The 27,302-nt window shown below is 41.1% G+C and overlaps 1 protein-coding gene across 2 annotated transcripts in view; it reads left to right on the top strand.

The window, feature by feature from the left end:
- The first annotated feature begins 10,929 nt into the window (after positions 1–10,929).
- The window catches only part of rg (rugose), a 162,693-nt gene continuing 146,320 nt past the window's right edge, over positions 10,930–27,302 (top strand). For both annotated transcript variants that reach the window (XM_065491093.1, XM_065491092.1), the window contains exon 1: positions 10,930–11,371. In XM_065491093.1, the coding sequence (XP_065347165.1) occupies positions 11,027–11,371 (345 nt within the window). In that variant the 5' untranslated portion in view covers positions 10,930–11,026. The remainder of the gene's footprint in view (positions 11,372–27,302) is intronic.

Raw genomic sequence — 27,302 nt, 5'->3', positions numbered from 1 at the left:
ACTGTGTTTTCCACCTAATTTTGATAAATATATTTTTTAAATTTCTTCAGGAAATGAGGCATTTGACAAAATTTTTAAATTAATGTTGTTTGGACTCTTCAGGATAAGCTTAAAAAATTTAAACCTTTCCGAAACATTCCAAATTTTCAACACGTCGTAACTTTTCAAAAAACTCCGACTTTTTAACACCAAACCTTTTTGGAATCAGCTCGTTTAGAAGAAGTGTTAATTTTTTACATTTTGGGAAACTTTTTTTTTAATTTTTAATTGGCAGGAGCTTAAATAACGCGCAGCAAAAATGGCTCTTAGGAAAGGTTTGATTTTTTCAGGAGATGTTACCAAAGATCCAAGCTTAATTTCGAGTGTCCTGAAATTTTTTTCTAGTTGCTTAAATTTTTGAGAAATCATGTCAACGTTTCGCAGGAATTTGTCCGGGAAAGTGGCATGTGTATTAAAATTTCTAACGATATTGCAAAGATTGGAGATTCCATAGTTTCCTATTAAAGCTGGTGTGAATTTCGCTGTTAGTGTTAATTAGTTATTGCTTGACATTCATCAAGATATCCCTAACAACGTTACGTTACGTGAATTGCCTTTTTTGTCTTTTTGACTGTGAAGCGTGCTGTCTAATTAGCAAGTTTTGGCGGCAGCAAAAATGGTTCGCACGCAGCCGTGGAGAAGCTGCGTGGGCCGGCGCCCCCTGCAAAAACAGCCTCACCGGAGCACTGCTAATTGAATTGCTAATGATTTTTGGAGCAACATCTTAATTTGCTACGGGTCACTTGGTGCAGCGGCTCCACATCGACGCAAGTAAAACACAGAGAGCGGTTGTTTGTTTTCTCGCAGGCACCATGTGCGTGTTTATTTAACATAACCGACGAAATGGGCTCATTCGCTCACTCCTCCGATGATGGAATGCGAAAACGCTCACATACTTATTCACTTACTCAGTTGAATTTGGTCGACAAACACTCCGTTTGAGACGACAGCGCGCCGCTTGCTTTCCTATTTATTCTATGCTCGCTAGGCGACACATATTGATCCACTCCATATGCCCGGAAAATCAGACTTGCAGAATAGTAGTTCCTCAGATGTGGCACTACATGAGGAGAGAGAGTGGGAAAAATAACACCGCAGTCTCGGAGAAACTGAAAACAGAAATTCGTGCCTGCAGCAAGCATGTGGGGTGCCATACTTTATCCTAACTGACTAATCCGAAACTATGCATGTGTCTTCATGACAATTTCATAAAAAATGATTTTTAGCGTTTGTATTTAAATGTGTTCCAAAATTCTCTATGATTTGATTTTCATCTGAATTAAGCAAAAAGTATTTTTAAAACGAGTTTGAAATTTTCAATCGTATTCCTCAAAGTCCAGTAAACCAAATTGTTACAAAGTCATGTAAAAATTCCACATCATAAAATCTTCACAAATTAAATCGTTTTACATCCCTAGAGTTTTCTTGTTAACATTTTTGTAATTTTTCTCCGCCATGCTTTCCATCACAAAAGAGTCTCACACGCAAAATTAAGAAACAATAAATGAATAAATACTCCTTTGCAGAGTAGAATTTTTGTAGAGTGTCACATAATTTGTCATTTGAAAATTTATTTATTTAACCTTTATCTCATTATATTTTTGTTAACCTTTGCTTGGAGTGGAAAGTTAATTCAATAAAAAACAACTAGTTAGTCGAATAAAAAGTAGACATGTTAGTTGAACAAATAACAATTTAAACGAAGGAACGTTGTTTACTTATCACAAAAAATACAAGTTTTCTTCCAACGCCACTCATTTTGCAATCAATCATGCGTTTTTTTCAGTTAAATTACTTAATTTTTTGGGCTTTTTGATGCGATCAGGTAAATCGAATTAAGAAAAATTTGACATGAAAATTGAGAAATTTATTTAGGGCATGAGGTAGGCACCCACGACGTCCACATCATGTAGCGGACTGACGAGATACATTTTGTCACTTCTCAATGGCGAAACGCTCTTATAGGAGAGGGAGGCTTGCGTAATTTCGTGTGGAGAGCGCTCGCTAAGCTTCCGGTTTTGCAGACGAGCGCTCACTTCTTCATCCGTTCTTTCACAGTCAAATTCGCCTCTTTATGCTTGCGTCATGTGCTGCCGAGAGAGGCAAGCAACCGACAACCGACCCTTTAATCTCTATGCACACACACGTTTTCGTTTTTAATTAAAGCGCCTGGGCTTTGCATGTAGCTTATAATATGCATTCGTTTCAAATTCACGCATCAAAATTTTCGCAAGGATTAATCTTTCATGCTACTTGGGCAAAATTAATTAAATATCGTTCACGCGTGAATGTATGTGCCGACGAAAAAAGCCAGCTCCGCGCCCAAAAGCTGCTTTTTATTTATTTTTATTTTCTGCGGCGAGGCTTAGCAAAAAATTTCGTGCCGTGGATTGTTATTTACCGCCAGCGAGCCATTTTTCTTTTCGATCGAGCGGTTCGACGAGTGAGTGAGCGATAATGTGTGGCGTTCGCGATGTAAATTCATTCAAATCCCGGGGGAATAACTGCGATTTACTTTTGCTGAAATCCGGTTCCGGATCGGCGAGGGGAAATAAATATATCGCCGTGCGCGTAGTCGGTTCGGCTCAGGGAAAAGGAGGAGCGCTGCTCGCTAATGTCGCCATCTTTGCGTCTGTCGCGGAAAAAAGAGACTGGATATATTGGCCTATTTTCCAATAAATTCAATAATCCTCCTTTGCGGAGTCAGCCATGCACACCGGCCGGATACAGAGGGAGAAAGAAAGGCCTAATAAAGCCGAATGCTCTTGCTCTCCGTTTATTTTGCCGGGTTCCGCGAGCTAGAAATAATCAGGCGAGTTTGTGAATGGCGGCGGCGCTTAATGAGGCGATTCTTGCTGCCAGATTTTTAATGTTGTTTGCGCGCAGGGCAAAAAATAAGAAAGTTTGGCACTGCTGCAGAATCCATCACTTTCGTGTTTCGTTCTTGAGCACTTTATTTTCATCTCATCATCGTTCCCTTTCATGTGGCGTCTGCGTCGGAGAAAAAGACGCGCCTCTCATTTCCTCCTTCAAGATGCAATGAGTTCACGGCGCAGCTTTTAGCGCCTATTTGGTGCAATCAGCGGATTCTTTGTGTAGGGAGAGAGTGTGTAATCTCCCCGCGTTCCAATTTATGATAAAACGCAGACTTGCCTCTGAAAACTTTGCCCGGCTCTGAGAGCATGATGTGCGTTTCTTTCAATTCAAGGGAAACAAGCTCGGTGCGCAAAGTTTCCGCGGTTTTGAACGAAGCAACGCTCACTGGCCACTTCGCCAAACTCCAGGACTTCAAAATTAGTTTCTAATGCGCGGGGAGAAAATTGGTGTAATTTTGAACTCGGGGCTGACTGAAATCGTTTGGGACGTACTTAGCGGTGTTTGTATAGCTGGAAATGGAGCTGAGGCTATCACTCAGAGGCTTTCATCTTCCTTATCATGAAATGAAGTTGAAAAATCTAATCTGTTCAATTAAGCTGGAAATTTTGTACAAAAGGGAGCCTCTAGAGGCGACCTATTTTGAAGTTTACAGTTTTTTCCCCAAAACTGAAACTTTTTCCCTCTGTTTGAAAAATTCTGAATTTAATAGATTCTAAAATCGCATGAAATTGGCAAAAATTAACCTATTATAAAATCCGTTAAACGTAGTAAGGATATTCAACACTAACTCTATCATTAAATGGGTTGGAAAATTTAAGATGGTTGTTGTTTAATGTATTTGGAGCTTGAAAGCCGGAGTTGTGGAGCAGACTATTACAGTATATTTGCTCATTTCTTTTACATTCGAAACATCAAACAATGTCGTTAACTAGATTTGATGGAACTTGAGTCGAGGTCAATTGATTAATTTAACTTTAGTAGTGTTGCAATTTTGAAACGTATTACTATTTCGATTTGGAATATAGTTTACAACAAAGGTTAATGTCACAATAAGATATATCAAAAGGGATTATTTATTTGATTAATTGGAATTTGATATCGGTAATTAATTTGGTGTCATAATTGATAGTTCTGTAGCTCCAGCTCCACATAGATGTGAGATTGCCAATTTCCTATCAATTATTTCTTACTAATAATACCAAATTTTCAATAGTTAACTTTTTAATCAAGCTTTTCGCTTCTATTTTGAGCTTCATGTTCTAATTCTGATGGTTAAACGAGAAAATTTAGATTGTTTTCGAAGTAAATAAATTCATCGCAATTCACCAATTTGGAAAGTCTTCATTGTTTGAAGCTTTAAATCAGACATGCAGCATAAACAGTCTCAAACCGAATGATAACCAAAAGAACCAAGTCCGTTTTTATTTACTTCTCCATAGAAAAAATAAAACGTTCTCTCAGGAAATCCTAGCCGGAAAGCTTCTCCAAAAGTGAGTTCACCTTTCTGCCACAGGCCCCAAAGGCCATTTTTAGTGCGAAATGAAGGTGGTCGCATCCATCTGAGCGCCACTTAAACGTCTTCTCGGTGCCGTCATTTTTTACAACACGATGTAACTAATCACTTTGGGCTGGGTAAAAGCGCACTTGCCGCTGGATTTTTCATTAGCTGCCGACCGAGATGAAGGGAGATTACGTGGTAAATAATGAGATGCACTCGATCAAGAGACGAAAAAAGCGTCGTCCATTGTGCCCGACGACGGCTTCTCGGTTGCATTGTTTTGTCGCTGCAGCCGGCGAGTCCGCCCGCCGAGTCGGGCCCGATCTCGACGGATCCATTTCTCACGCGGGCCGACGTATAGGTCGGTAATACATCTCGCGCTGCCAGCGTAATGCCTCGTTTCATACGGTTAAGCCGGCTGCGCGCCATAAATAAATATACAGGCACACGGATGGAGATAAGATACACTCGCACTGCACGGCAGATGTGCAAAATCACACGTCTGCACGAGCGGTGCCTGCCTGCCTGCGCGAATTATTTATTACTCCGGCGGCCGCATCATCAATCACGGGCGAAAAGCTTCGTCTTCTTCGCGCATGGAAAAATAAGCGCCGAACACACTTCAGCGGCGCAATTAAAAGATGATGCGGAACATGAATCGCGTTATTAAAAGGTTACCCGTGTTTTTCTTTGCAAAGTTGGCTGCAGCGGCAACGCATTTGACGGCAATCTGCGCCAACTGATGCCGCACAATAACTCGGCGCTCCCCAGAATGCGGCAAATGAGGCGAGGCGAAGCACTCCTCGTTATTAATGTCAACAGAGAAATCGAAGCTTGCTACAGCTCTACTTTGCCGCTCCCAGTTTTAATCATAATGAATTGTTTGCCTCTGCCCTACGCTCACAAAGCTGAAAGCTCGTATTGAATGGAAAAGATAAAGTTGAGCATTGAATTCCGTGCAATTAATTTGAAACTTGATATTGAAATACCTCGTCAGATCGTCCTGGTGCCTAAACAACCAAACTCAATTTTCCTTGTTGCAAGAAAAGGGCAACAATCATTTTGAGTGTTTGTTGAGCAATGCGCAATTTTACCGGCACCAGGACGAAAATAGCCTTTAATTGTTTCATAATTCATTCAATCATGTATGATGTGTAATAAAACGCATCAATGTTTTCTATTCTTAACATCCACATTTGAGAGTTGATATTTGCCCCAGCTCAATCAGTCTTTCTGCGCATTTGTAATGAGTTCTTGTAGTGTTTATTTTCAAAATTGCGCCAAGAAAAAAACACGTGGTATATAAAATAAATAAATAAATCTAGGATATCATGATAGTTAAGTAGATTTAATGATAAAATTGGAAAAAACATTGTCTATTAATTAGCAGAATAACTCACATCAGACATGTTCATAATGGTGAGTAAATGTGCTTTATTTTTCATTTTTTTTTTCATGAAGCTAACCTTAAAAATGGTGAATATAAAACCCACGACTTTTTCAACCAATTTGACTTAATCGACTCAAAATTCCTTCAATTTATTCATGGATGTGTCATGTGCGAAAACCCAGCCACTTTTTATCGGAAAGAATCCCCTTTTCTTCTCACAAGGGTGGGTTTTACCATTCGTGCGGCCGCCTGCCAAACAGTGCCTCCTGAAATGGAACGGAGCGACGCTGCCGCGTTCTCACGCTGTGCGAGCGCCTGCAGCTTCGGCTGTTATGCAGCCCGCGCGACCCGTTTGCCGTGCGGGAAGAGGGCCACTGTTTTCGCAGGCGCTTTCCTTTGAAAGCAGCACTTTCTTCCGCAGAATTTCCAAACACAGGCACCGTTGGTTGAACAACAATTTCTGCTGGCTTGGTTGGTTGCAAGGGAGGGTTTGGCAAAAGGGTAGGGGCAGACAGTCGACACAAAATACTGTCCAGTGGAGTTTTAACCATTTTATTTGATACGGCTAAAAATAGGATTCTGTACTTGAAAATTATATTCATATTCCTCCAACAGTTCTTTTATAGAGAAACGTTATTCTTTTGTTTGAAAGTTCCATCTTTTGCCCTTCATGATAGGCCCAAAATCGTTCTTTGATGTCAAATTACCAAAAAACCCTTTATGAACATTTTTTACGAAGTGCTTGTTTTATCTTTTACCTTGTTAAAACCACTTATCCTTCACGCTTTTCCATTAGTGGTATTTTAATTTTTTTTACCGTGTTGATGACCTTTTTCCAACTCCAGAATAAACAGGGGTTTGATTAGTATTTTCCATTTTCCATGTCTTCGTGAATAAAGTAAAATTACTGAACAGCCTTAATTACAAAAGCCATTGATCTATTTTTTGCTAAAAAAATTGTAAAAAATAGAAAAAATTCCCATCACCTGGAAAAACCAACCATTTTTTTTTTTGAAAAACCGGCCGTGCAAAAACCTGCACGGAAATTGTGCGAACTCTATTGGCAGGGAGGGCTTTTTAAAAAGACGAGCCATTGTGCCGATTCGGCATGGCCAATTTCCTCGCCGCGCTCGGCACATACAAAACAGGCCCTTAAGTGATTCGCGCCTTTCTTCGCACGCATTGACAGACCCTTTTCCTCCTCCGAGCGAGAACGAAGGAATGAACGAACTCAATCCGAGGAAAGTGTCTAAGTTTGCGCAAAGGTGAACTCGAGCGAAAAGGCGGCGGCAGTTGGCTGCCGACATTAATGTGCCGTCATAAAATTTAGTTGGCAAGTATCAATATTCCCCCGCAGCCGGCGCGGCGGCAGCCAGCCAGGCAGCCCCGAGTTGGCCAAGTTAAAACTTTGAATACTTATAAGCGTTAAAGGGCACTCGTTCCTTCTCTGTAATTTGTCTTGCGCACTCTCGAGAGGCAGAGTTTGTCCTCTCGACACACAGGAGAAGGTCGCGCGGGCTATCTCTGTGTCTACACACGAAACTTTTCAAATCGAAAACCCGCCGCCGCAAAGTAGCACTAGAGTAAAAGACGAGGACTTACTCGCAAAACTTGTTATCCGCACGGCTTACCATGATAATGCCTCTTCGCGCGAGGCCGATCGCGGATTAAAACGTTTTCGCCGGATCGAATTAGCGCCAATTTTAATTTAAACGCGCACGTGCACGCACGCGCATGCCACGCTATGATAATGAAAGAAATAAGCCTCCGAAAATTGGAGCACGCTCGCCGAGCAAATGCATTAAAATGGGCGGAAAAATTAATTGAGTCAGCGAAACACGCAGCTCGTGCGTCACAGGCTAAAAATGTTCTTTATTAAAATTTTACCCGGCGAAAAAAATTGGAGCCTGCTGTAAACGGTTTCGCAGAAAGAGTTTTTATCATTGTTTCCACAAGGAGATTACCTCGCCAAAAGTAAGTAGTGTAAACTCGCTTTTTGCCGAGTGAAAGTTCAGTTTGTTATTCTTTACACGGAAATATTGTGAACAAAATTATGAGAAAAAATGAAAGGAGGTCAAATTAGTGGGAATCCTTTTAAAATAGTTCGAACCATAACCAAAGGCTTAGTAACTCTGTCAGTTAGGATTAGAGAAGATTTGGCATTGACATTGTTTGCAAAAACGACAAATCCGTGTTTGTCCACCGTGCAATTTTCGAAAACGAAAAATTTTTATTCAAGCTCAAACATGCATAGGGAATACTTTTAAGAGGCTTTTTAAGTTATTAAATTTTGTATTATTCTTGGGTAATTTTTAATATTTTATAAGCCACGAAAGACACTCAGACTCATTAAGGAAATTATTGCGTGACCTTAGATTTGGTGTTCTTTCAGAGGAAAACAATTTACGCCAAATTTTTTCAATTGGGCCACAAGCAAATGAGACAACTTGCGTTGGATGTGCAAAAACAATCGATTTTAAATCAAAATATCTTATTATTTAAATTGGCGTCGCAGCTCAAATTAATCTATTTATCAATCGATTTTGTGGAGAATGATATTTAAATAATCAGTTTAAAAAAAAACGTTCACAACATTTATTTTGCGAAGTACCATCAGTAACATACAGCAACATGTATGTTTCATTTTTTGGTGGGCTTGTTCCCCGGAAAATTGGAAAGACGCAAAGTTAGAGAATATCGTAATGATTGACGTTTTTCAGAGATTTTCTACTAATATCCTGATGCGATCATCGATTTACTGGTTTAGCGGAAGTAACTAAATTTCAAAATGCGTCAAAAAGCTCATGGTTTGTTCTCATTTGAGCAGTAACATAAATAAAATTTTATAATCGGTTTTGTGCATCCCTAGAATTTTTTTGCCGCAAAAATCTCCTTAATTAACTCTAATAAAACTCTGAATTATAAGTCTAATGAGCGGCAATGTAAAAAAACTGCGTCTTTATCTTACTTTAAATGTGTTTTCGTTTCCCTCCGAAAATCCCATCAGACTTTTTCGCATAAAAAACAACAGGATCGTAAACTCCGGGGCGAAACATCAAGTTTTCCGTGAAAAGGTGGATCAAGAGCACTTTATGCTCTGGCAATCAACATTGCTGAGCAGCGTTTGATGTGTATTCGGCTGCTCGATTTACGCCGGCAGATAAGACTGCAAATTTGGCCGAAATTCTCTGCTGTGGCCGGCCGGCTGGGGGTGGCTTTGACTTTTTTATGCTGCGGCGATGAGGACGGCTCTTCCGCTCTCTCGCCCTGGTAATAAAATGCAGTCGCTTTCCCGCCCGATTTTATGCGCGTGCCGGGCCGAGATAGATAGGAAACACCGACCGACTGCCGCATTCGACAACAATGGGGTGAAAATGGCTGGGTTGGCCGCTGCCGCCGCCGCTGCTGTGAATAAAAAATGTGTCAGTCAGAGAGTGGAAACGCGAAGATGGCTGCTTTTTGTGTGAAATCCCCGACTGAGCAGGTGTTTACCGAAAAGACTCGGCGGCTTTTGCCAAGAAACTGTTTTATTAAAGCCGCCTGCAGCCGGAATGGGATTTACTGATGGTGGCGGCGTTAAAAAATAAATATACGTCAATGCGGGGTAAAAAAAAACGCCGGATTGGCGAGCAAAATGGAGGAAAAAAAGGGATGAAGCGGACGAGTTTTTGTTGCAGAAAATGCGTATAGCCGGGCGCACGCAGTCATGCAGCAATACAATTCTCGCGCGCCGCCTCCCGATTTCGACGGGGACCTTTGCTTCGGCAAATAAAATAAATAACTCGGTTGCGCGCTCTTGCGTGAGAGGCAATCCGTGCCTGCAGGCGCGCAAAATGAAAAACTGTCACCGAAATCATCACTCTGCGAAATTTACAGCCTAAATTCCAGTCGCCCGCTCGCAGCGAGACGAAATTAATTCGCGCTCTATCTCGTTGCAATGCGGGCAGCCGGGCGAATCGCAGATTTGATTGGGTTACGCACTACACAGGCGAGACTAGACGATGATCGTTTCCTCGCCTGCTCGGATTGCATTGAAATCGGTAATTGCGTGATATGCTTGATGGATATTTGCGGCGTGGGTTGATACCACGGGTCGCATCATACCTTAAATAATTACGGACATTTTGCCCCACTATTCTCGCAGGGTTTGACCAAAATTCACCACTTGTTGGAAACGAACCAGTCCTGTGAGTTCTTAATGAGTCATTGGCCATTCTCCCAGCAAAAGTCTAAAAAATAGGAAATTTTCTGGAAAGTATGTACATTTTTTATGGTGAGAATAAACAAGCAACCATCGATCAATTATTTGTCTTGAAAAGTATAAAAATATAAAATATCACCCCGATTGAATGGAAACTGGCTTCAAAATTAGATTTTGAATGATTCCTCATGTTAAATCCCATAAGGATTTTTAACCTTACAACTTGAAAACTCCATAACAAATTCCCCTGGGGATATTTCTTACCTCGTTGGAAACTTCGTAATTTCAATAATTTCGCAAAAAACTTCAGAGCGAAAAGCTCAATGCTGGCTTCAAAGAACAAATATGCGTATCTCGTTGTTTTGATACGTGCAATGAATACTTTCCTTTTTTAATTTTAGCTTTTGCCCAGCCTAAGCTACTTGTTTCTCCATTCTACTTGCTGCAAATTTTACCAACATTCACGATTTTGAGCAAACATTGATTTTTCTCAGGCCAATGGGAATTTTTCTCGTAAAATAACCAAAAACCCGTTTGCTCTTCGCCGAATCAGCACCCACCTGTCGAAGTTTGCCTAATGTGGAAACTGGCAGCTCGGATGTTTTCCAGGAATAAATTATCCATCAACGCCAATCAAGCTTGTAGGAGCAAAAACTGGAGCGACGTGCGTACATTTTTTTTCCTTTCGGCCAAGTGCGTATGTTCATCCAAAGTTAATGAACGGCAGGGTGCAGAGGGCGGGCGGGTGGCCGTGTGCTGGCGGGTTTTTGTATAATTGAGGCGGCGCGCGCGATCGGCATGGAATGGCGCAAACAGCAGCTCGGGTGGAGTCGGGCTCGACCGGTGTGCAGCATCCCTTGGTACAGCGCGCAGCTCGCAGGCCCGGCATCTCTCTCTCTTTCTCTCTCTCTCTCTTCTCCTCAGTGGATGCTTGTCGGTGTGCAGTGATGGTCGCCTAAGCACCAGGGGCTGCGTGCACGTGGCGGCTCAAACCCACCCACACTTCAGTGTTAGCACAAAGATGGATTCTCTGGAGCGAGTGGTCAACTCGGCGCCGCGCGTCCCGGCCCTGCCGTCGCCCGACGACGACGAGTCGGCCGCCGACGCCGAGGTCAGGGCCGCGGCGCGTCGAGTCACCTCGCTGACGCGCGGCGCCGCCTTGCCGACGGCCAACGACTGTCGCGTCTTCCTCTCGAGGGCCAACGGCGCCTCCCCGGGCGACTTCAGTCTGGCGCCCAAGCGGCCAGTGCTCTCCGGCTTCCTCGGCGGGGGGCCCAAGAACAAACACCTCAGCGGCCAGTTCTGCCTCGGAGGAGACACCATGGAGGGCATCATCCAGTGTCTCGTCTTCCTCAAGGCCTTCTCGGTGCGTAGCTGCAAAAATGCTTAAAAAAACACCATTAAATTTTTTTAATTAAATCATTGGCAGGGTAGGAAAAAATGCATTACACTGCTGGAAACCGTTTTATTTTCTTACCAATTTCAGGGACTTGAATTTTCCCTGTTTATAAGACCTTAACAACGCTATTTTTTATTCGTTTGATTCATCGGAAAGTGTGCGCAGAATCCTTATTCTCATTGTCAGATGTTTGTTATCATGCACAAGACCAAAAACTTAGTACTCACAGGGGGACCCCCATACATTCCACCTTTTAAAACACTTTTAGGTACAAACGTTTTTTTATGTAAACATGAACCGCCAGTTGAATTTTTCTATATAATCATTTTTGAGCTCCGGAGGTCACTGAAAATTTTGGAAAATTCAAAATCACTTTAAAAGTTTTTAATCGTAATGTTTTGTGGTTTATGGACTCCCCTTGCTTGACGAGTCAAATCGATTGATGGGTAAACTTTGACTTTCCAATAAACTATTATAATCATTTAATATAAGTCACTTTGCGCATATTAAGGATCATACAAATTTAAAATTATATTGAAAACTCGTATATATTTTTAATGCTTAGAAATTTGGTATATTTTGATTGATAATTAATTTTTAATATAAACAAATTTATTTATATAATATATGTTCTTCTAATGATACAAAAAAACTTAAAATTCAGGAAGTTTTCCTTGTCGAAGGATCGAAATAGTACAACTCATGAGTCCTGATTTATTGGTCTTTAAATGTGTACACCATGTTATTTCTACTGAGTGGATCGTAATGACGAGGAAGAAGTAGAATTTCTCTTCTTTGAAATTGCTTCTCAATCAGGGGGGAAATTGTTGTTCTTGGGTGATTTTGATGTTCGAAAAGACTGTTTTTTCGCATTTTTATTAGCACGTTCATTAAGAAAATGCAGTCAATCGTTTTCAAAGGATGGCAGGGAAAGGCTATCTGCAGTAACGTTAGTTTACGGTTTTTAAATTTAAAGTCCCAACTTTTTGCGCTTATTTTGACAGTCTCCTCCTCCTAACTTTTTTTGTTTAGTTTAATTTATCCAGCATGCAAAATATTTGTCCGGAGCTGTTTTGTAGTTTGCAGCGCCACGCTTTGGGTGAACGCATGCAAGACATGCTCTACAAATTGCCCTGCTGGGTACGCGGCTGCTACTAGTTCGAAATTGTGACAAACTTTGTTGGGAGGCAAACTTTGTCCGGAGTTAAACGGCACGACGCAGTTTTGGCGCGAAATTTTCGGCCGGTTTATTTCTGATAGCATCTCGTTCTTGAGGAGCAATTTTTTCCTGCAGAGAAATAAATGTCACGCCTTTCAAAGGCACTTTTAATCATGGATTATTGTTTCTTTGCACTGACGCAGCAGCAGTAGCTTTTTAACGTGCAAAAAGAATGGAAATTAATATTTCACCTGGGGGAAAACGTCTGAAAGAGGCTGCGAGAGCACTGCTGCCGGTTTTTGTTGTTGCGCATGGAAGGAGCACTGCCACGTCGAGACGGCAGGCAAGGCATTCTTGCCCAAGATGAAAAATTGCTTTTCTCTCTCGTCAGAACGAAAACTGCGTAGCGGCGCAGGCGGGCAATCAGAACCCCTTAAAGCCGTTGTGTAAAGATGTTACAAGAATACTCAATTAAGGAACGGCCTAAATAACATCACATCGGCGAGAGAGAGAGAGAGAGAGAGAGAGAGAGCGCTGCTCAGAGCGGAGAGGTCGATATACGTACGCATGCTAAAGCGGACCTCCTCCGCCGAAATTGCAGCAATGATGAAAGGTCTGGCGAATAAACAGGCCTCCGAAATTAAGAGCCACTTTAAAAAAAATATCCGCAGCATTATGGGAGAAAAGCCAACTGAAGATCCAATCTTGCAAAAGTGATGCGGAACAGCTGATGAACATCTTTTGTAATGAACCTGCTTCTTTGCTGGCTCTGTAGTATATCTGCAATCAACTTGAAAGAGTGCAGAATCAAGAGTTTCTTTTACTTCATTTTTTTTCTATGAAAAAATTACGCTACCGGCATCAATTGGCAGCATTAGACAACATATCGTAAAACTGTTCGAGAACCCCAGGTATTTTAGTTGTAGAAAATAAATATGTTTATTTTTGAACATAAAAAGGTCCATACAATTTTACAAATTTTTTGGCTGGTGCTAAAAAAAAGTCGGAAAAAACCAAAGCAGATTAGACCAAGGAAAAAACATTTTTGAACGTTCTGTTTCACTTCATTTTTGTTCTTTTCTCGATCTAGCTCACTCCACCTCCACAGTCTTGGTATTACATAATTAGAAGTTAAAGCAAAATTTCAATAAGTTTCTTACTAAATTGGTTCGTTTGTTCAGTGTCAAAATATTTTACATTCAACTAACAAGATTATTTATAATTTTAACTACATAATGACACATAAGATTCCAAATTTAGAATACATCACTCGCAGTACGTTTATGCTTCTCACAAAATATTTTTAAAACGTTGATTCTTGTAAATTTTTAAACTTTTTGGCTACTCACGAAGGCCAGAATTGCAATTTTAAAATTTATTGCATTGTCCTCACATATTCAAATATTATATTTTCTGTTACAGCTGGATATTTACAAGGTACCATTTAGAACACGTCACAGTATCTTGATTAAAACTTTCATTGATTTTTTTTTTCATTTTTAACATAAGGCACACAAATAGCTTCTTCAACGAATTTTACTCTTCTATTTGCCGAACTTTCGCCGAAAGTTTATTGTTTATTCTTGGAATCACCTCCTTATCACTTTGCTCTCTAATTTTAAGCCAATATTTTCCTTCAGTTACACAGAAAAACATTATTTATCTTAAGATATTAGTAAAAAACGGTCGATCGAGTAATATTATGAAGCTTTCATCTTGTTTGTGATTTCCTGGTAGGCTCTACTTTTCCAAGCTCCAATTATCCGGATCTGAATGTAATTTATGAAGCCCTATATTGACACTGACTGTGATATTTTTAATTTGAGATAACATTATTACGTCATTGCCGATCTGCGGAAAAGAAGTGCCCTGGAAAAGCTTGACTCCTGTTTGATGTTGCATAACTCGGCGCATGCTGAAAATAGTCTTTTCTGCCTCAGTCCGTCTATTTTCCCTCCATCAAACAGTCGGAGTGACTATGGCTGAGGTCACATTCATTTGATGCGGAAAATCCCGGCTACTCGGAAATGGCAGGCCTGATTTATCGACCAAATATTCAAATGGCGCTCCCCGCAAAGCACATACACACACACACACACACAGATACCTGCGCGCACAACTTTTTCCGCAGGCATTTGCATAAGCACGCGTATGGAAATCTTTCGGCCTTTCGTCCGGTCAAACGAGATCAATTAACGGCTGAGCGGGCGTCGGCTGGTTTAATCTTCGTTACTCTCACGCGGCTGCCTCCACTGTGTGGAATTCTTCACGCGCACAATATTTCACGCCATAAACGTTGACGCGAAAATTAGTTTAGGAAGTGTGTGCATCGTGTTGAACTAATGGTTTTCAGTATACACACACTCTATACATCGGCCGCGATCAATTTATTGTAAAGCGGCCTGGGATGGTGTCACATCGCGTTGACAGCGCGCGGCCCGAAAATTATTGCCGCCGGCACGGGCACACTCCACAGCCGCCATGTACATGTGGGTGGGCTCGTGCTGCATTCTTTGTAGTAGTGCAAATTGTAAAAAACGTCCAGCTTTTTGAGCTAACCCGCTGAATTTTGCTCGGCAACAACAACTGCACGCTCCATTGGTTTTTATGCGACTTGCATGTTGTTACAGGCAAGCAAAATATTTTCTCTCTGCATGCTGTGAATAAGTGAGCACCTATCTCTCTTTATATTTTTTTTAAACTGGGGAGGCGATAAAGTTACAAACTAGCAGGCATGAATGAAAATATTGTCGCAGTACAAATTTAAAATCAAATGTTTGATGCATTTAAAAGCTATTACAATCAAATTTTATCGGGTCAGTGGGCAAAATTGGCATATAAATTAGGCCATATTAGGGAAGAGTGCTTTCAATTCATTTCGCTGAACCCGATCAAACTAATCCAATATTCATAGTGCCGTAGGATTAGGTCAAACGTCACGGCTGATAATTTTGGTTTCTAATTAATTTTTAAAATGGTTATGGTGTTTTAAATCTTACAAAATGTGCTTTAAAGTTGTCTCTCGACACGAATATTACGTTTTAACTTCTGTAAAAATTTAGAGGTGGTATTATAGTTTAGTTCTAAAGTTTAATTTCCAAAATATTGTCACCGTGAAATTTCGGGTTATATCAATCAGAATGTGCAAAAACTGCACACCGTTAGATTCATTTTGACCTCCACTGACTGAACGCATGAAATGTTTAAGGGCTACGGGACATCTCATAACCCCAATAAACCCCCTTGCTAATATTTAATATATAAAAACGTCCTAATTAATCACATTCATTCACCGCCTAAAATATTGATAATCATCCGAAACTCAACCATAAAATTAATGTTTTACGTAAATAATTCAAAAGGATTAAAAAGTTCAAAGTTTTTAGTTTATTACTTTTTTTCCAGGGGGTTGAAATTAGGTAATATAGTGGTGGATTGTAGAGTAAACAGCCATTTTTGGGGTGAAAACTCTACAAACTCGTGTTGCTAACGCAAAAGGGCTTGGAGTTAATAGTGTGGAAAGTTCATAAGCACGCAAAAACATTTAACGTACCTTACCAGCACGGTGTAAATGCAGAGATAAACTCTAGTACGCGTGTAGACAAACACACGCAAACCAAATAAAACTAATTCCGTAAGCAACTATGATTTTGATATGAAGATTTTCCATCGATGCTAAAGCGGCGAGGATAAGGGGGAAGGTGTCAATATTTGGTCAATGGCACGGATTGGTTTTCACGCAGTTTGCTCCTGCGGTGCGAAACCTCTCAAGAAGCCAATCTGTTGAGCCCACACACCGATCTGCCGGACGAGACTTTATTATGCAATGTGGAATTCCGGCAATCTATCATTCGTTGTGTTCAATGCGAAAACACTTTCTGTGTATAATGCCAGTCAAAAATTGTATTTTCTTTTCTTTTTTCTGTGCCAACGTACAGTCACATGGTGAGTGCTTTTCCGGCTCCGAGACGACAGCTTTTTGCTGCAAAGCGATCGATATCTTTCGATATTGATAAGAACGGCGGAAAGAGACTCGCGACCACTTACGAGAAGAAAGTTAAATTGCTCCACGCAGCCCCGTAATGCATCATAGGGCTCGCAACGGGAGTGTGACAGGTGCGCCATCCACGCGTTGCTAATTGATGCACCACCGCCACGCCACACATTTGGGCGAAATTCCCAAAAGACTCGTTTGTTACCAACGCCAGGCCAAATTGTTTTCGTATTACTCGATACTGCTCTTAGCGCGGCGCGTAATCACGCGGCATTAATCATATTCAGCAGTGCCGCACCATTTTTGTACCAAAGGGAGAAAAACATCCTCGCCGCCGCTGCCGACACCGTCAGCAGCAACACAACAAAAATGAATAATGATGCACTTTCATGGCTTTCGCTTCCTGAACATAAATCTATCCACTGGAAATGAACGAATCGCCCTCGTTTTAGCTAAAGGCGAAAGAGAGATCTTCATAAATGGTCGGGTCAAATAACTTTGAATGCGAAATATATCTTTTCTCGCGGCAAAGCTCGTCAATTTTTGCAAGCGTTTTATTTAAAAGAAATAAATCTGCTATGTAGATGAAATTTTGACTACTCCAACTGCAAATTTAAGATTTTCACAGGGAAATATGGAAAATAAATTCATTTCTTGCCCAAGAAATGAGTAAAAATTAAGTGGTAGAAACAGTAAAAAAACCAGTGGGGAAAACCGGATGGTGAGAAAATGAAATCCTAATTTCTGTAAGGTTACAAATCGGCTAATCAAGCGATGAGCACTTTATTATGTGTGTTATATGTTTAACGTAAAATCTTTTTCACAGAGGGGAAATTTACCTCATATTTTGCACACGAAATAAAATATAAAAATAAAAATAATTGCCATTAAATCGTTTAATTTTCTAAGAAATTAGACAAAATATGACACTTACCTAGTAGTACTTGGTCCTGATTTGATTATTGCGTATTATATAGAGATGAACTATTGCTATATTCTACACACATTACATTTAATGGAATTGTCAAGAGATAAAAATTAGATTAATTTTTGTTCTGTAAAGAAACACTTTTATAATTTATTGAACTAATTTTTAAAAATCAAGATATTTAGGAAACAGCTCAACGAGGCCATCCAAATTTTCATTGAAATTGTGTTTTAAAACCATTTAGTCAACTTAAAAACTTGACGATAAATCTTCCTTTTTCCGGATTTGATCGTGGAAATGCGGAACAAATAAAAGTTTTGAAGCGTTTTCCAAAATGAGATGAATGTTTGACTAAACTTTCCGTCGACACTCGTTGTTTCTATTTACTCAGAGGATTAACTGTAATTTTCATTTCGTCATTAAACAGCAGTCGGCGGATGGCTTTTCTCCCACTTTAAGCCGTCTTTCTGTCTCTCTGGCGTGTCATAGAGAAAATCAAAACGCGGCGAGCGGCGTTGTCGTCGCAAATTCGCAAAAGTTTTGTTTGAGGCGAAAACAGCAACTTGGTGGAGCGGCGGCGAGCGCAGATAATAGCGGCGCGGCGCATCGCGAGGAATAGGTTTTTGCACAATAACACACACACACGCCGAGCAAAGTTGGCCCTTTTATGGACCCTCTCTTTCAAAGCAAACATTTGCCATCGCGACGACTATATGACGACGACACGCGCGCTACCTAACTCGGCGTATACATACTCATGTATGTACACCACGTATGTGTGGGGTGGCGTAAAAGCGGGTTGAAAGGAGCGTGCAAGATGGTGCACAAAGCCATCAGCAGGTACCAAACACAATCAGCGCGAGAGGGCCACGCAAAGTCAATAATTATTTTCTGCCCAGCGCCTCTCACGGGGTCGAGAAGGCGATGCGGGCTGACATATTTTCCGCTTAGCACCCAAGAGATTCGCTCTGCCGCTTTCATTCAAGAAGCCGCGTCGCCGCCAGCTGACTGAAACGGCTAATTTTTTAGCAAAATGTTGACAAAGCTGTTCAGGTTGGGCTGTCTGAACCACTAATTTAACATTCGTCCGCAAACAGCACGCGTCACATGAGCGGAAATCCTTGTGATGTTTTGACTTTCTTTTTTGTTGGCAGTGGTATAAGAATTTAATATAAATCGTCAGAGGTTTACGACCTCTTCCTTCCTCTGGATGCAATTTTATCGGAATGTTTGTTTCACAAATAGTAGGGGTTCGTAAACTTTATTACTTGGGTTGCGAATTTTATGCGGATATTCGGGACAGAAAAGCCGACTATATTTAGACTTTTTTGGCCTCAGCGACAATTTTTGCTCATTTCCCAATGAATTTCAAGGTGTTGCAATACACGGTTATGGCTTTTAAAGATGTCAAGGTCAAATGCAGATGATTTACAGGTGAATTGCGATGAAAATTAATCAAATTCGAGAGTTATTCTGGGGCCCAAACATTTACCAATTCAACTGGATCAAAATTAGAAAATGTGTCGATATAAAATTAAATTTTCTGGTCAAATTTGGCTAATAGAAGAACTGACAATATTTGATTGACATAGTGCTATCGTTTCTTGAGGGTCGAATTCGGTTGAACAGCCAAATTACTCGTTCAACTATTCAATAAGACATGACGAAAATCGTGAAAAACGTAAAATCTTTGCGGATATTATTCTGACCCTAGCCAAAAGTAAACAAAAGAACGCCGGTGACCAATCAAAGAAGGGCTTGACAAAGTGCTAGCCTAAGTAATATCGAGACTGCAGCGACACAGCGACAGGCAGCTCAAGCGAATGAAGCGACGTGGCAGGTTTGAGGCAGGTCAACCAACATTGTCGCTTCCGCTGGCTGTCACTATGTTGCTGCCGTTGCTGCCTTCTCGATCTAAATAAAGCCAGTTCTATCAAAGTGCCAATGCCAATCAGAGATCCGCTCGCCTTTCTGATTGGTTGCCGGCGTTCTTGTGGCCTATTTTGCTAGGTTCAGACGAAAACCACTGAAGTAATGGTTTTTACGTTTTTGACATTTTGCGGCTCATCGTGTCGAATTGTGGACCGAGGGATTCGGCTACCCAACCTAATTTAACCCTCAGGAATCGATAAACACAGTCAAAATTTAAAATTCCATTGCTTTGTACTTTAAGGTTATTATCAGACTTCCCTGGTGATTTAGACAGATTTCGGCAGCTATATGGAGGGCTTAAGACAGTTTTAAGAGCGGCACAAAAGGACTAAAATTTTCGGATTCGCGCTAATTTGATGATAAGAAATAATTCAGACGCGAAAATTTTTCGATCGACTAAAATTCTCAACCCAATTTTTAGTCTGCGTCAATGCTGCGCACGGAGCTCTGCTTTGAGATATTATCCAAAATTGGCATTTGGGATATGGAGTTTCGTCGTAAACATCAGGCTCAGGCAGTGTTTACACTTGAAGACAAAGTTTCAACCCCGTACGGCAGCTTTTTTCTTGGTAGCGAGTTAGTTAGCTGGTGTACATAGACAACTACATAAACTTTTAATTAGACTGTGTGAAATTTTTCCAGCGCCAACTCGATCAGTAGGTAACTTGCTCGGAGCACACAGGATTATTTCCACGTCTTGCGCCATAGGGCTTGCCGTTTTTATTTGACGGTAAGCAAAAAGAGAAGAAAGTCCTGGCGGCAAATCAGTCGACCGATTCGCACAGCAGCAGCAGCCGCCGTGGGTGTAATTAAAGTTTCGCCGCTCGTCTGCAGCATGGAAAATTAGTTTCCTTTGTGCCTCCACCGCCGCGCCGTTCTCAGATTTATGCACAAATCCGCGGCCGCCTTTGATCTAATCTGTGCTTGAGAGCTTCGCGCATAAATAAGCGAGCGACCAGCCACCAAAGGGGCAATATATACGCCGGCAAATTGAATTTTATCTTTAATTTGATCTTGTCAAATTCGATGATTACACTGTGATGCTCGTGTGCAAATTCCGCGCGCCTTGTTTCATTACTCCTAGCCTTTGTTGCTCAGGAATTGTTTGAGAAAGTTCACAATTTGCTGTTCCTGGAACGTCGTAAATGAGCAGTGAAGCGTGCTCCGTGGGTTCTCGGATGCAAAGATAATTTGCAACGGAACAATGGCTTACAGATTGAGGAAACAGATTCGTAACTCGCCCCTTGGACTATAAAATTAATTTAATGGCCCTCAAGGGACCATTTCATAGTTGATTTAAATTCAAAGCAGTAAATGACTTTGGTGGTGCTTTGAAGTACTTACTGCTGAGCTTTAATTGCATCTTTCTGTTTGATATTTTCTACCGTCGCTCCATTCAAGAACAAGAAAAATTGTTTAAATTTGTATTTCATTTCATATTTTCATTTTAATTTTTTCATTTTAATTGAATGGTTTAAAATCAAACAATAGAGTTTTGTAAATGAAGTAAAAAAGTGATATAGTTTAAACTAATGCAGTAAATTTCATCCCGCTCAAAAATAATTGTAATCAAGAAAAAATCAGGCAAAAAAAATTTTTTTGCGGCCGAAATAATTGATTTCTTGAGAGGTAAGTTGGTACTGGGAAAATAGTTGATTTTAACATTTGCTCAAGTTGTTTCAAAATCCATAATAAGTGCTCACTTGAGTCTAATATATTGTAGTCCATTGCATTGTAACACATATCTGAAAAAAATAAAAGCGCAAAGGAAATTGGTGCAATCAGAGTTAAGTATTTTCGCTTCCTCTGAGAATTATTTTGCGAGTTTGCTATTTTCGGCGACCCCTCTGTTTGGTATGCAAAGCGGAATCTGAGTATGAAAATAAAAGCCTTTTTAACTGGCAAATTGGAGCCCAAAATCCGGAAGTCGAATTATAAACTCCCCGAACTCTGGCTCCTGGCTCGGTGCCAAAACGAAATTTTAAATTCCGCCGTAATAAGGCATAAAGAGAGCATTTGCATGAAATTTTACGAGACGAAGAAACGAACGACGTCCGTTGCCTCCAGCTGCCCCCTCGTGTCGCCAGCTTTCTCCCTCAGCATCGACGATGACGACGACAAACGCACGCTGGATCGCAGCCTGGCGGTGCCGTCGGGGTAATTTGCATGGTTATGAGTTTTCAATGAGAATTGCAATCTTCTGTGGCCCGAACGCTCTCGAGTGGCTTGGACAGCACGGCCCGGGTTCGAAATTCGGAGGAAACGGTCGCTTTCTCGCACGTGTCGACCCGGTCGTACATTATTATCACGTGCAATCAGCCGGAATGATATTTCCATGCGATTTCACGCCGTTTTTCACTGCTCCGAATCAATCAATAGACGGGCGCCGCGAAATTCGGAATAACTCATCGCGTCATTAGTAAATGGTTCGTCAAATTGCTTAAAACCGACTTTCCTTTTTCCGCGAAATACGGTGGGGTGAATTTGGGGTTTGAAGTTACCCACGGTATTTTTTTCGAAGAAATAAAGCAAAGCGAAGCACAATATTTGTTAAAAAAAGGAATTGATGGAATTTTCCCCTGATTTTCCTGAAAAACCATATAAATGCGCAAATAAGGTTGCTCAAACCTAATTAAATAGAGAAGTGGCTGAAAATATTATCGGTAAGAATTCTTAAAATTTTATGTAAGTGAAATATTAAAATAAAATTTTTACTTTTAAAAACAGATTTGATGCGAAAATACCACTGACGCCACTGACACAAAATTGTTTATTGACTCCAAAACTTTTGACAAGTGCAAAGTTAAAGTGGGATTAAACAACAAATAAGAAGTAACTTCTCGATAAAATGCTTTTAATCCGTTTCTTTATTTTGAAATGTTGTAAGCGTCTTAAATGTATTAATTAAATACCAAATTATTATATAACAGCGAAACGAAAATGTTTTCCAAATTTTCGAAACGTGTAAAATGGTGTCATTCTGGTTTTTAATCCTCCCAATATATCTGGTCATTCCAAGAAAAAATCTAGGCAACGGTCCACCTATCCTTTTGTCACATCCAGGAGTAAATGGAATCACGACTAATGAAAACATAATCTTTACTCTGGCATGCAATCAGATTTGCAAGGGATTGTGCGAAACAAACTGGCAATTCAATCAGGAAATGTTTTATTCATATCGACCCCACGGATGGCAAAGTTTGCTGCGAGGCGGTAACAACCAAAACAGCAGTTTTAATGCGCAGAGAAGCAGTGGGGCCAGCGGTGGGTGGTTGTCAGAGAGAGCGAGAGAACGCGGCGGCGAATGACCTCGAGCTATCTCGGCCAAGGAGCTGGAGAAGCTCCAATTGTCATCGCGCGAAATCTTGGCTGCGGCAGCCAAAAGTCTGTCCGTCCGAACGATCGACCCCCTGGTGCACCCTCCCACCCCCGCTTCTCGGCCGGCAGGCCGGTGTTATTGAAAGCCGCTCTCTGCTGGTAAACGCGAGGCGGGCGGGCGACTGCTCATTTATTTTGGCCCGCAAACGGAAATCGGCTCTCGGGCTCTTTACGTCCGCATTATCAGCGAGAACGGCTCGATATTATTCCGTGTAATGGAATTACGGCAAGGGAGTCGCAGCCGGCTCACTCGCAGGTTATTCGCTTCATGCCGAGCGCGCTTTTGCGCGCTTTTTATTGCGCCCGGGTCGTCCCGAGCCGGCCGGTGAGTGTGTGTCGTGTGTGAACCTCGCCAAAACACCGCCGACGCAACTCGTCTGGCTCTGGCACTTTACTCTTTTTTTATTGTCGCGTCTAACTAGAGACGCATGCTATGTGCCGCACAACGAGAAGACTATACGCTACACGCGTCGATCTGCTGATGAGGAAACCTATTAACCGGATTAAAAAGCAATTAGGATCGGTTTATTAGCAGAATCAAACGTGCAAAGTTCCTTTTATAAAAAAGGGAGCATGGTAATTGTTAAAGTTGTTAGTAAAACGAACAAATCTTGTTTGTGCTCTTTAAGAATGTGCAACAATATGACAGTTGATTTGATGTATTATCGGTATCAAATAATACGTTAACTGACGCTTTTCTCTTTTGCAGTGTCGAAAAATTGATTCTTTTATGCAGAAAATTGCACAACGAAAAGATTAGAAGAATAAACATGCAATTTTTTTAGCCAGTTAAGCCACACTTCAAACCGTGTAAAAACAGTCTAAATTAGTCCAAAGAAAAGAGCAGTACTTAAGAAAATTACATTTTCATCGAAATTATCGAATAAAAACTTTAGATTTTTTTCGTAAAAGTTCCATTTTAATTGAGAATTGTACAAATTTGGCTTAAATGACGTATCTATAAACTGCCTACATCCGACATCAGATTTTTAACTTTGGCAATAGGCTATAGTAGTTAATAATAAAAAAATTATCTACATTTTTTTTTTTTTACTAACGTTCTCTAAATTTAACTGCAGAGTGAAAAGAAAATCAATATTCTACTTGCCATCACAATATTTAATCCAATGATTTTCTGAAAAAAAAAATCAAAATTCAATTAGGAAAAGATAAAACTTCTTGCTCCACTGATGTTTCCTGTTTCAATATTATTTTCATCAGGAAAATCACAACTGGTTGAACAATTTTCATAAAATAATACGCGAATATTCCTCTCCTGTACGAGTGACAGCACGCCAGATATGCTTTTTGTGCGTCCAATTCCAACTGTGCGGCGAAGATTGAGTGGAAAAAGCTTTCAAAATGTTGTTTTCCGCCAGATTAACTTTTGCAGAGTGGCGTCAGGCTAATGGACGCGAATCGCTCGCCGAATTTCCGCGTGCATACATTTCGCCCGTAAATGGACGGTTGACCGTCACAACGATTCATCAATCGCGCCGAAATTCTGGATTAAACCGCAAAAGGTGAATCGAAAATTGAAAATAAAGCAGGAGGCCCGGGCGGCGAAATGAAAAACAGGCGAGCTGCACATGATTCAGACCTGCCTGCTGGCCTGCCGGACTGCCGGCCGGCGCATAACTCGAAATGAAACTTGATGACAAGAGTAGCTACTGTGTGCCGCTGCTACATGATGATGGTACAGCGCAGGAAAGAGCCCGAGTAACCATGGTTACCGCCGTATCAGCGCAATATTATGTAGGCAGCGAGGTGTTCCATTAGATCATGCGGGAAATCGATCAGATGTGTACTCTTAAACCGAGTGAGGAGTGCGCCTCGCCGCGCCGTTTGTTCTCGACAATTATTTCGCAGCTTTTCGCGACACTTGTGACAGCAGCTATCGAATCATCAACGCCGCGCGCGCTAACAATGGCGACGCGTTCGCTGATGAGACTTTTTATCATCAAAAGAGTACCGTGATGGAGGACGCAATTTCCAGCCGTGCCGTTTGAATCGTTGCAAAGTGAAAAAAGATTTGCTAAACAATGAGCACTCCCGTGCCGATTGATTTCCGATAAAGTGTATCATCGCGATAGGGTTGGACTATTTTTTTGTGTATGTCTGATTTAATTTTTTACACCAATCACGAATCATTGCTTTTTAACACTCGTGTGCCACATTTAAACCTGCACAAATCGCTCTTAAACCAACCTTAAAAACGAAAATATGCTAATAATCGTTCACTCTTTTGATGAGATCAATTATTTTCTTTCATAAATCCAATTTTCAAATGATTTTGAACTATTTTTTTGCACTTATTGTTTGTCATCTATATAATAGTAGAAAAATAAAAGAGATTCTTAGAAAATTTTCGAGCTTCTCTAATTTAATTTTTGTCGCGCATTTCCGCGATCGCATCGGTCCTTTTACCGAAAAATATGATATCACCATGTTTAATAAAAAAATTTGATGGTTAATTAAAGAGTTGATTCGAAGAGACAAATTTAGCCAAACGAGAGGTGCGTGTGTGTATAATATAAACTCTATAACTGTCTAAAAATAGTCGTCACATAAAAAACCGTCGTAAAATCCCAATCTTAGCCATCGATATTCAAATAATGCATTGCCACGAGACAGACGGAATTGAACCCAGCTGCTGGAATTGTGTCATCAGATGGCTGTGCACACAAACACATCATGCTCCTCGGTCTGTGCACGTCTCTCGGGGAAAACACCTTGAAGCTGATGCGATCCCTCGCACAGACGCGGCCATATCTCACCGGTATGGTGATTGAGCCGAGTGCTGCTCCCCAGGGTGAATCGACCTTTTGAATTACTGCTGAACACCCGTCCGCTCCACCGCCTGTCCCGGAATAAATGACGGTGCGGTGATAGCCGTAGACAGGTGGTATTTGTCCACGAATTTAATCATTTTTCGTGCGAGAGGGAGAAGTTATTTCCTGAAACACTTAAAGCAATTAATGGAAAATTATTTTGTTAATTTTGTGTCTATCCACGTTCTTAAATGATAAAATCAACAAATAATAAGACCTCGATTTAGAGGAAAATATGATGAGCATCCAAACAATACATATTTATTTTGAATACTTAATTGGTCACGCAGGGATATTTGACGTCATAAGATGGTTCCATGACTGATGGAAGCTCAGAAAAAATTATTGACTCTAACATTCACAGCTCCGATTGTGATCATTAAATTTGTAGTTTTCTTTCCCGTTAAGAAAATTTTGTTAAGCTATTCAAAAGACATGTTTAAGCGCCAATAATAATGTTTTCATCCCTGAAAACGCCGATTTTTAAGCCAAAATAAAAACGAGTAAAATAATAAATCCTAAAAATTATGGTAGAAGATGTTCCTGTTGCTAACACCGATTTTTTTTTGCATAAATGAAACAACATAGGCAACGAAATAAAACAAAAATGAGGCTAAAAGTTGTCATTGACTGAATTGATACCTTGACGTCATAATGAACCGTCTGCTTGCTTTTTTGTCCTGCTGGGCTCGTTTATTTACTCCGCTCGTTCCAACAACGTTTCCATTTTTAGATTTTCCTGCTGCCCTAAAACATTTTCACCGTTCATACCTCCTTCAAAAGCAGAATGAAACCAACTGCACTCGTTTTGCCACGCAAAAAGAACTTTTCCTCCAGCAGGTCCGTCAAGAATATTCTCTTCGCGGAGTCATTTTTCCCTCTTATCGCCTTTCTCCAACAGCAAACGGTCGGAAAAGCACGCTACTTGAGCAGAAAAAAATCAACCCGTTCGACAAGGAAGGCCCGCCCATGCAACATTTCTCACAGGAAAAATTTAATTTTCCAACTTTGAAGTGACAAGGCGCGCGCTATTCTCAATGGAAGCCCGAGTTGGATGGCGGAGAGCTATATAGTAGTCTGGCCTCTCTCGCTCGCTCTCTCAACGGCGTATAGAGAGAGAGCGAGCGCATATTTCAAAGGGGGAAAAGTTAAATTTAATTAACTGAGCCGAGCGGCGAACGAACAAAGGCGACGTGGAAAAGAAGAGGTAGAAGAATACAGTACTTGACATGTGTAATGCAACACACAGTGCGCCACTTCTGCCTGCGCTGAGCACGAGCACCGGCTGCACAATCCGCCGAGAATGGCCGACGATTCATTAACGTGTCAATTTCGGGCTAAACGCACACGGACCCGCCGGGAGTTGTCAGCCGCGCGGTTAGCCCGAATTCCATCTGCTCTGCCTTGTGTCAGGACGCAAACGTCGGGCTTATGCATTTTGCAAACAGCATTGTGCCAGCTTATCTAACCGAACGCAGCGTTTTTAAGCCCGGCCAGAAAGAATGCCGCTTGCCGCCACCAACGACCGAAATAAATAAAAAAGGACAGAAAGAGGAATGGCTTGTTTGCTCTGTGTGTTGCAGTTTGAATTAATCTGCCGGATGAAATGATGAGTCCGCTGCCGCGCTCAAGGGCCGCTTTCGTTTCGCTCGTTCTGCGTTGCAAATGGAAATGGG

Source organism: Cloeon dipterum, chromosome 4 (genome assembly GCF_949628265.1).
Source record: "Cloeon dipterum chromosome 4, ieCloDipt1.1, whole genome shotgun sequence".
Lineage (NCBI taxonomy): Eukaryota > Metazoa > Arthropoda > Insecta > Ephemeroptera > Baetidae > Cloeon > Cloeon dipterum.
This window is presented reverse-complemented; position numbering and strand designations above follow the sequence as displayed.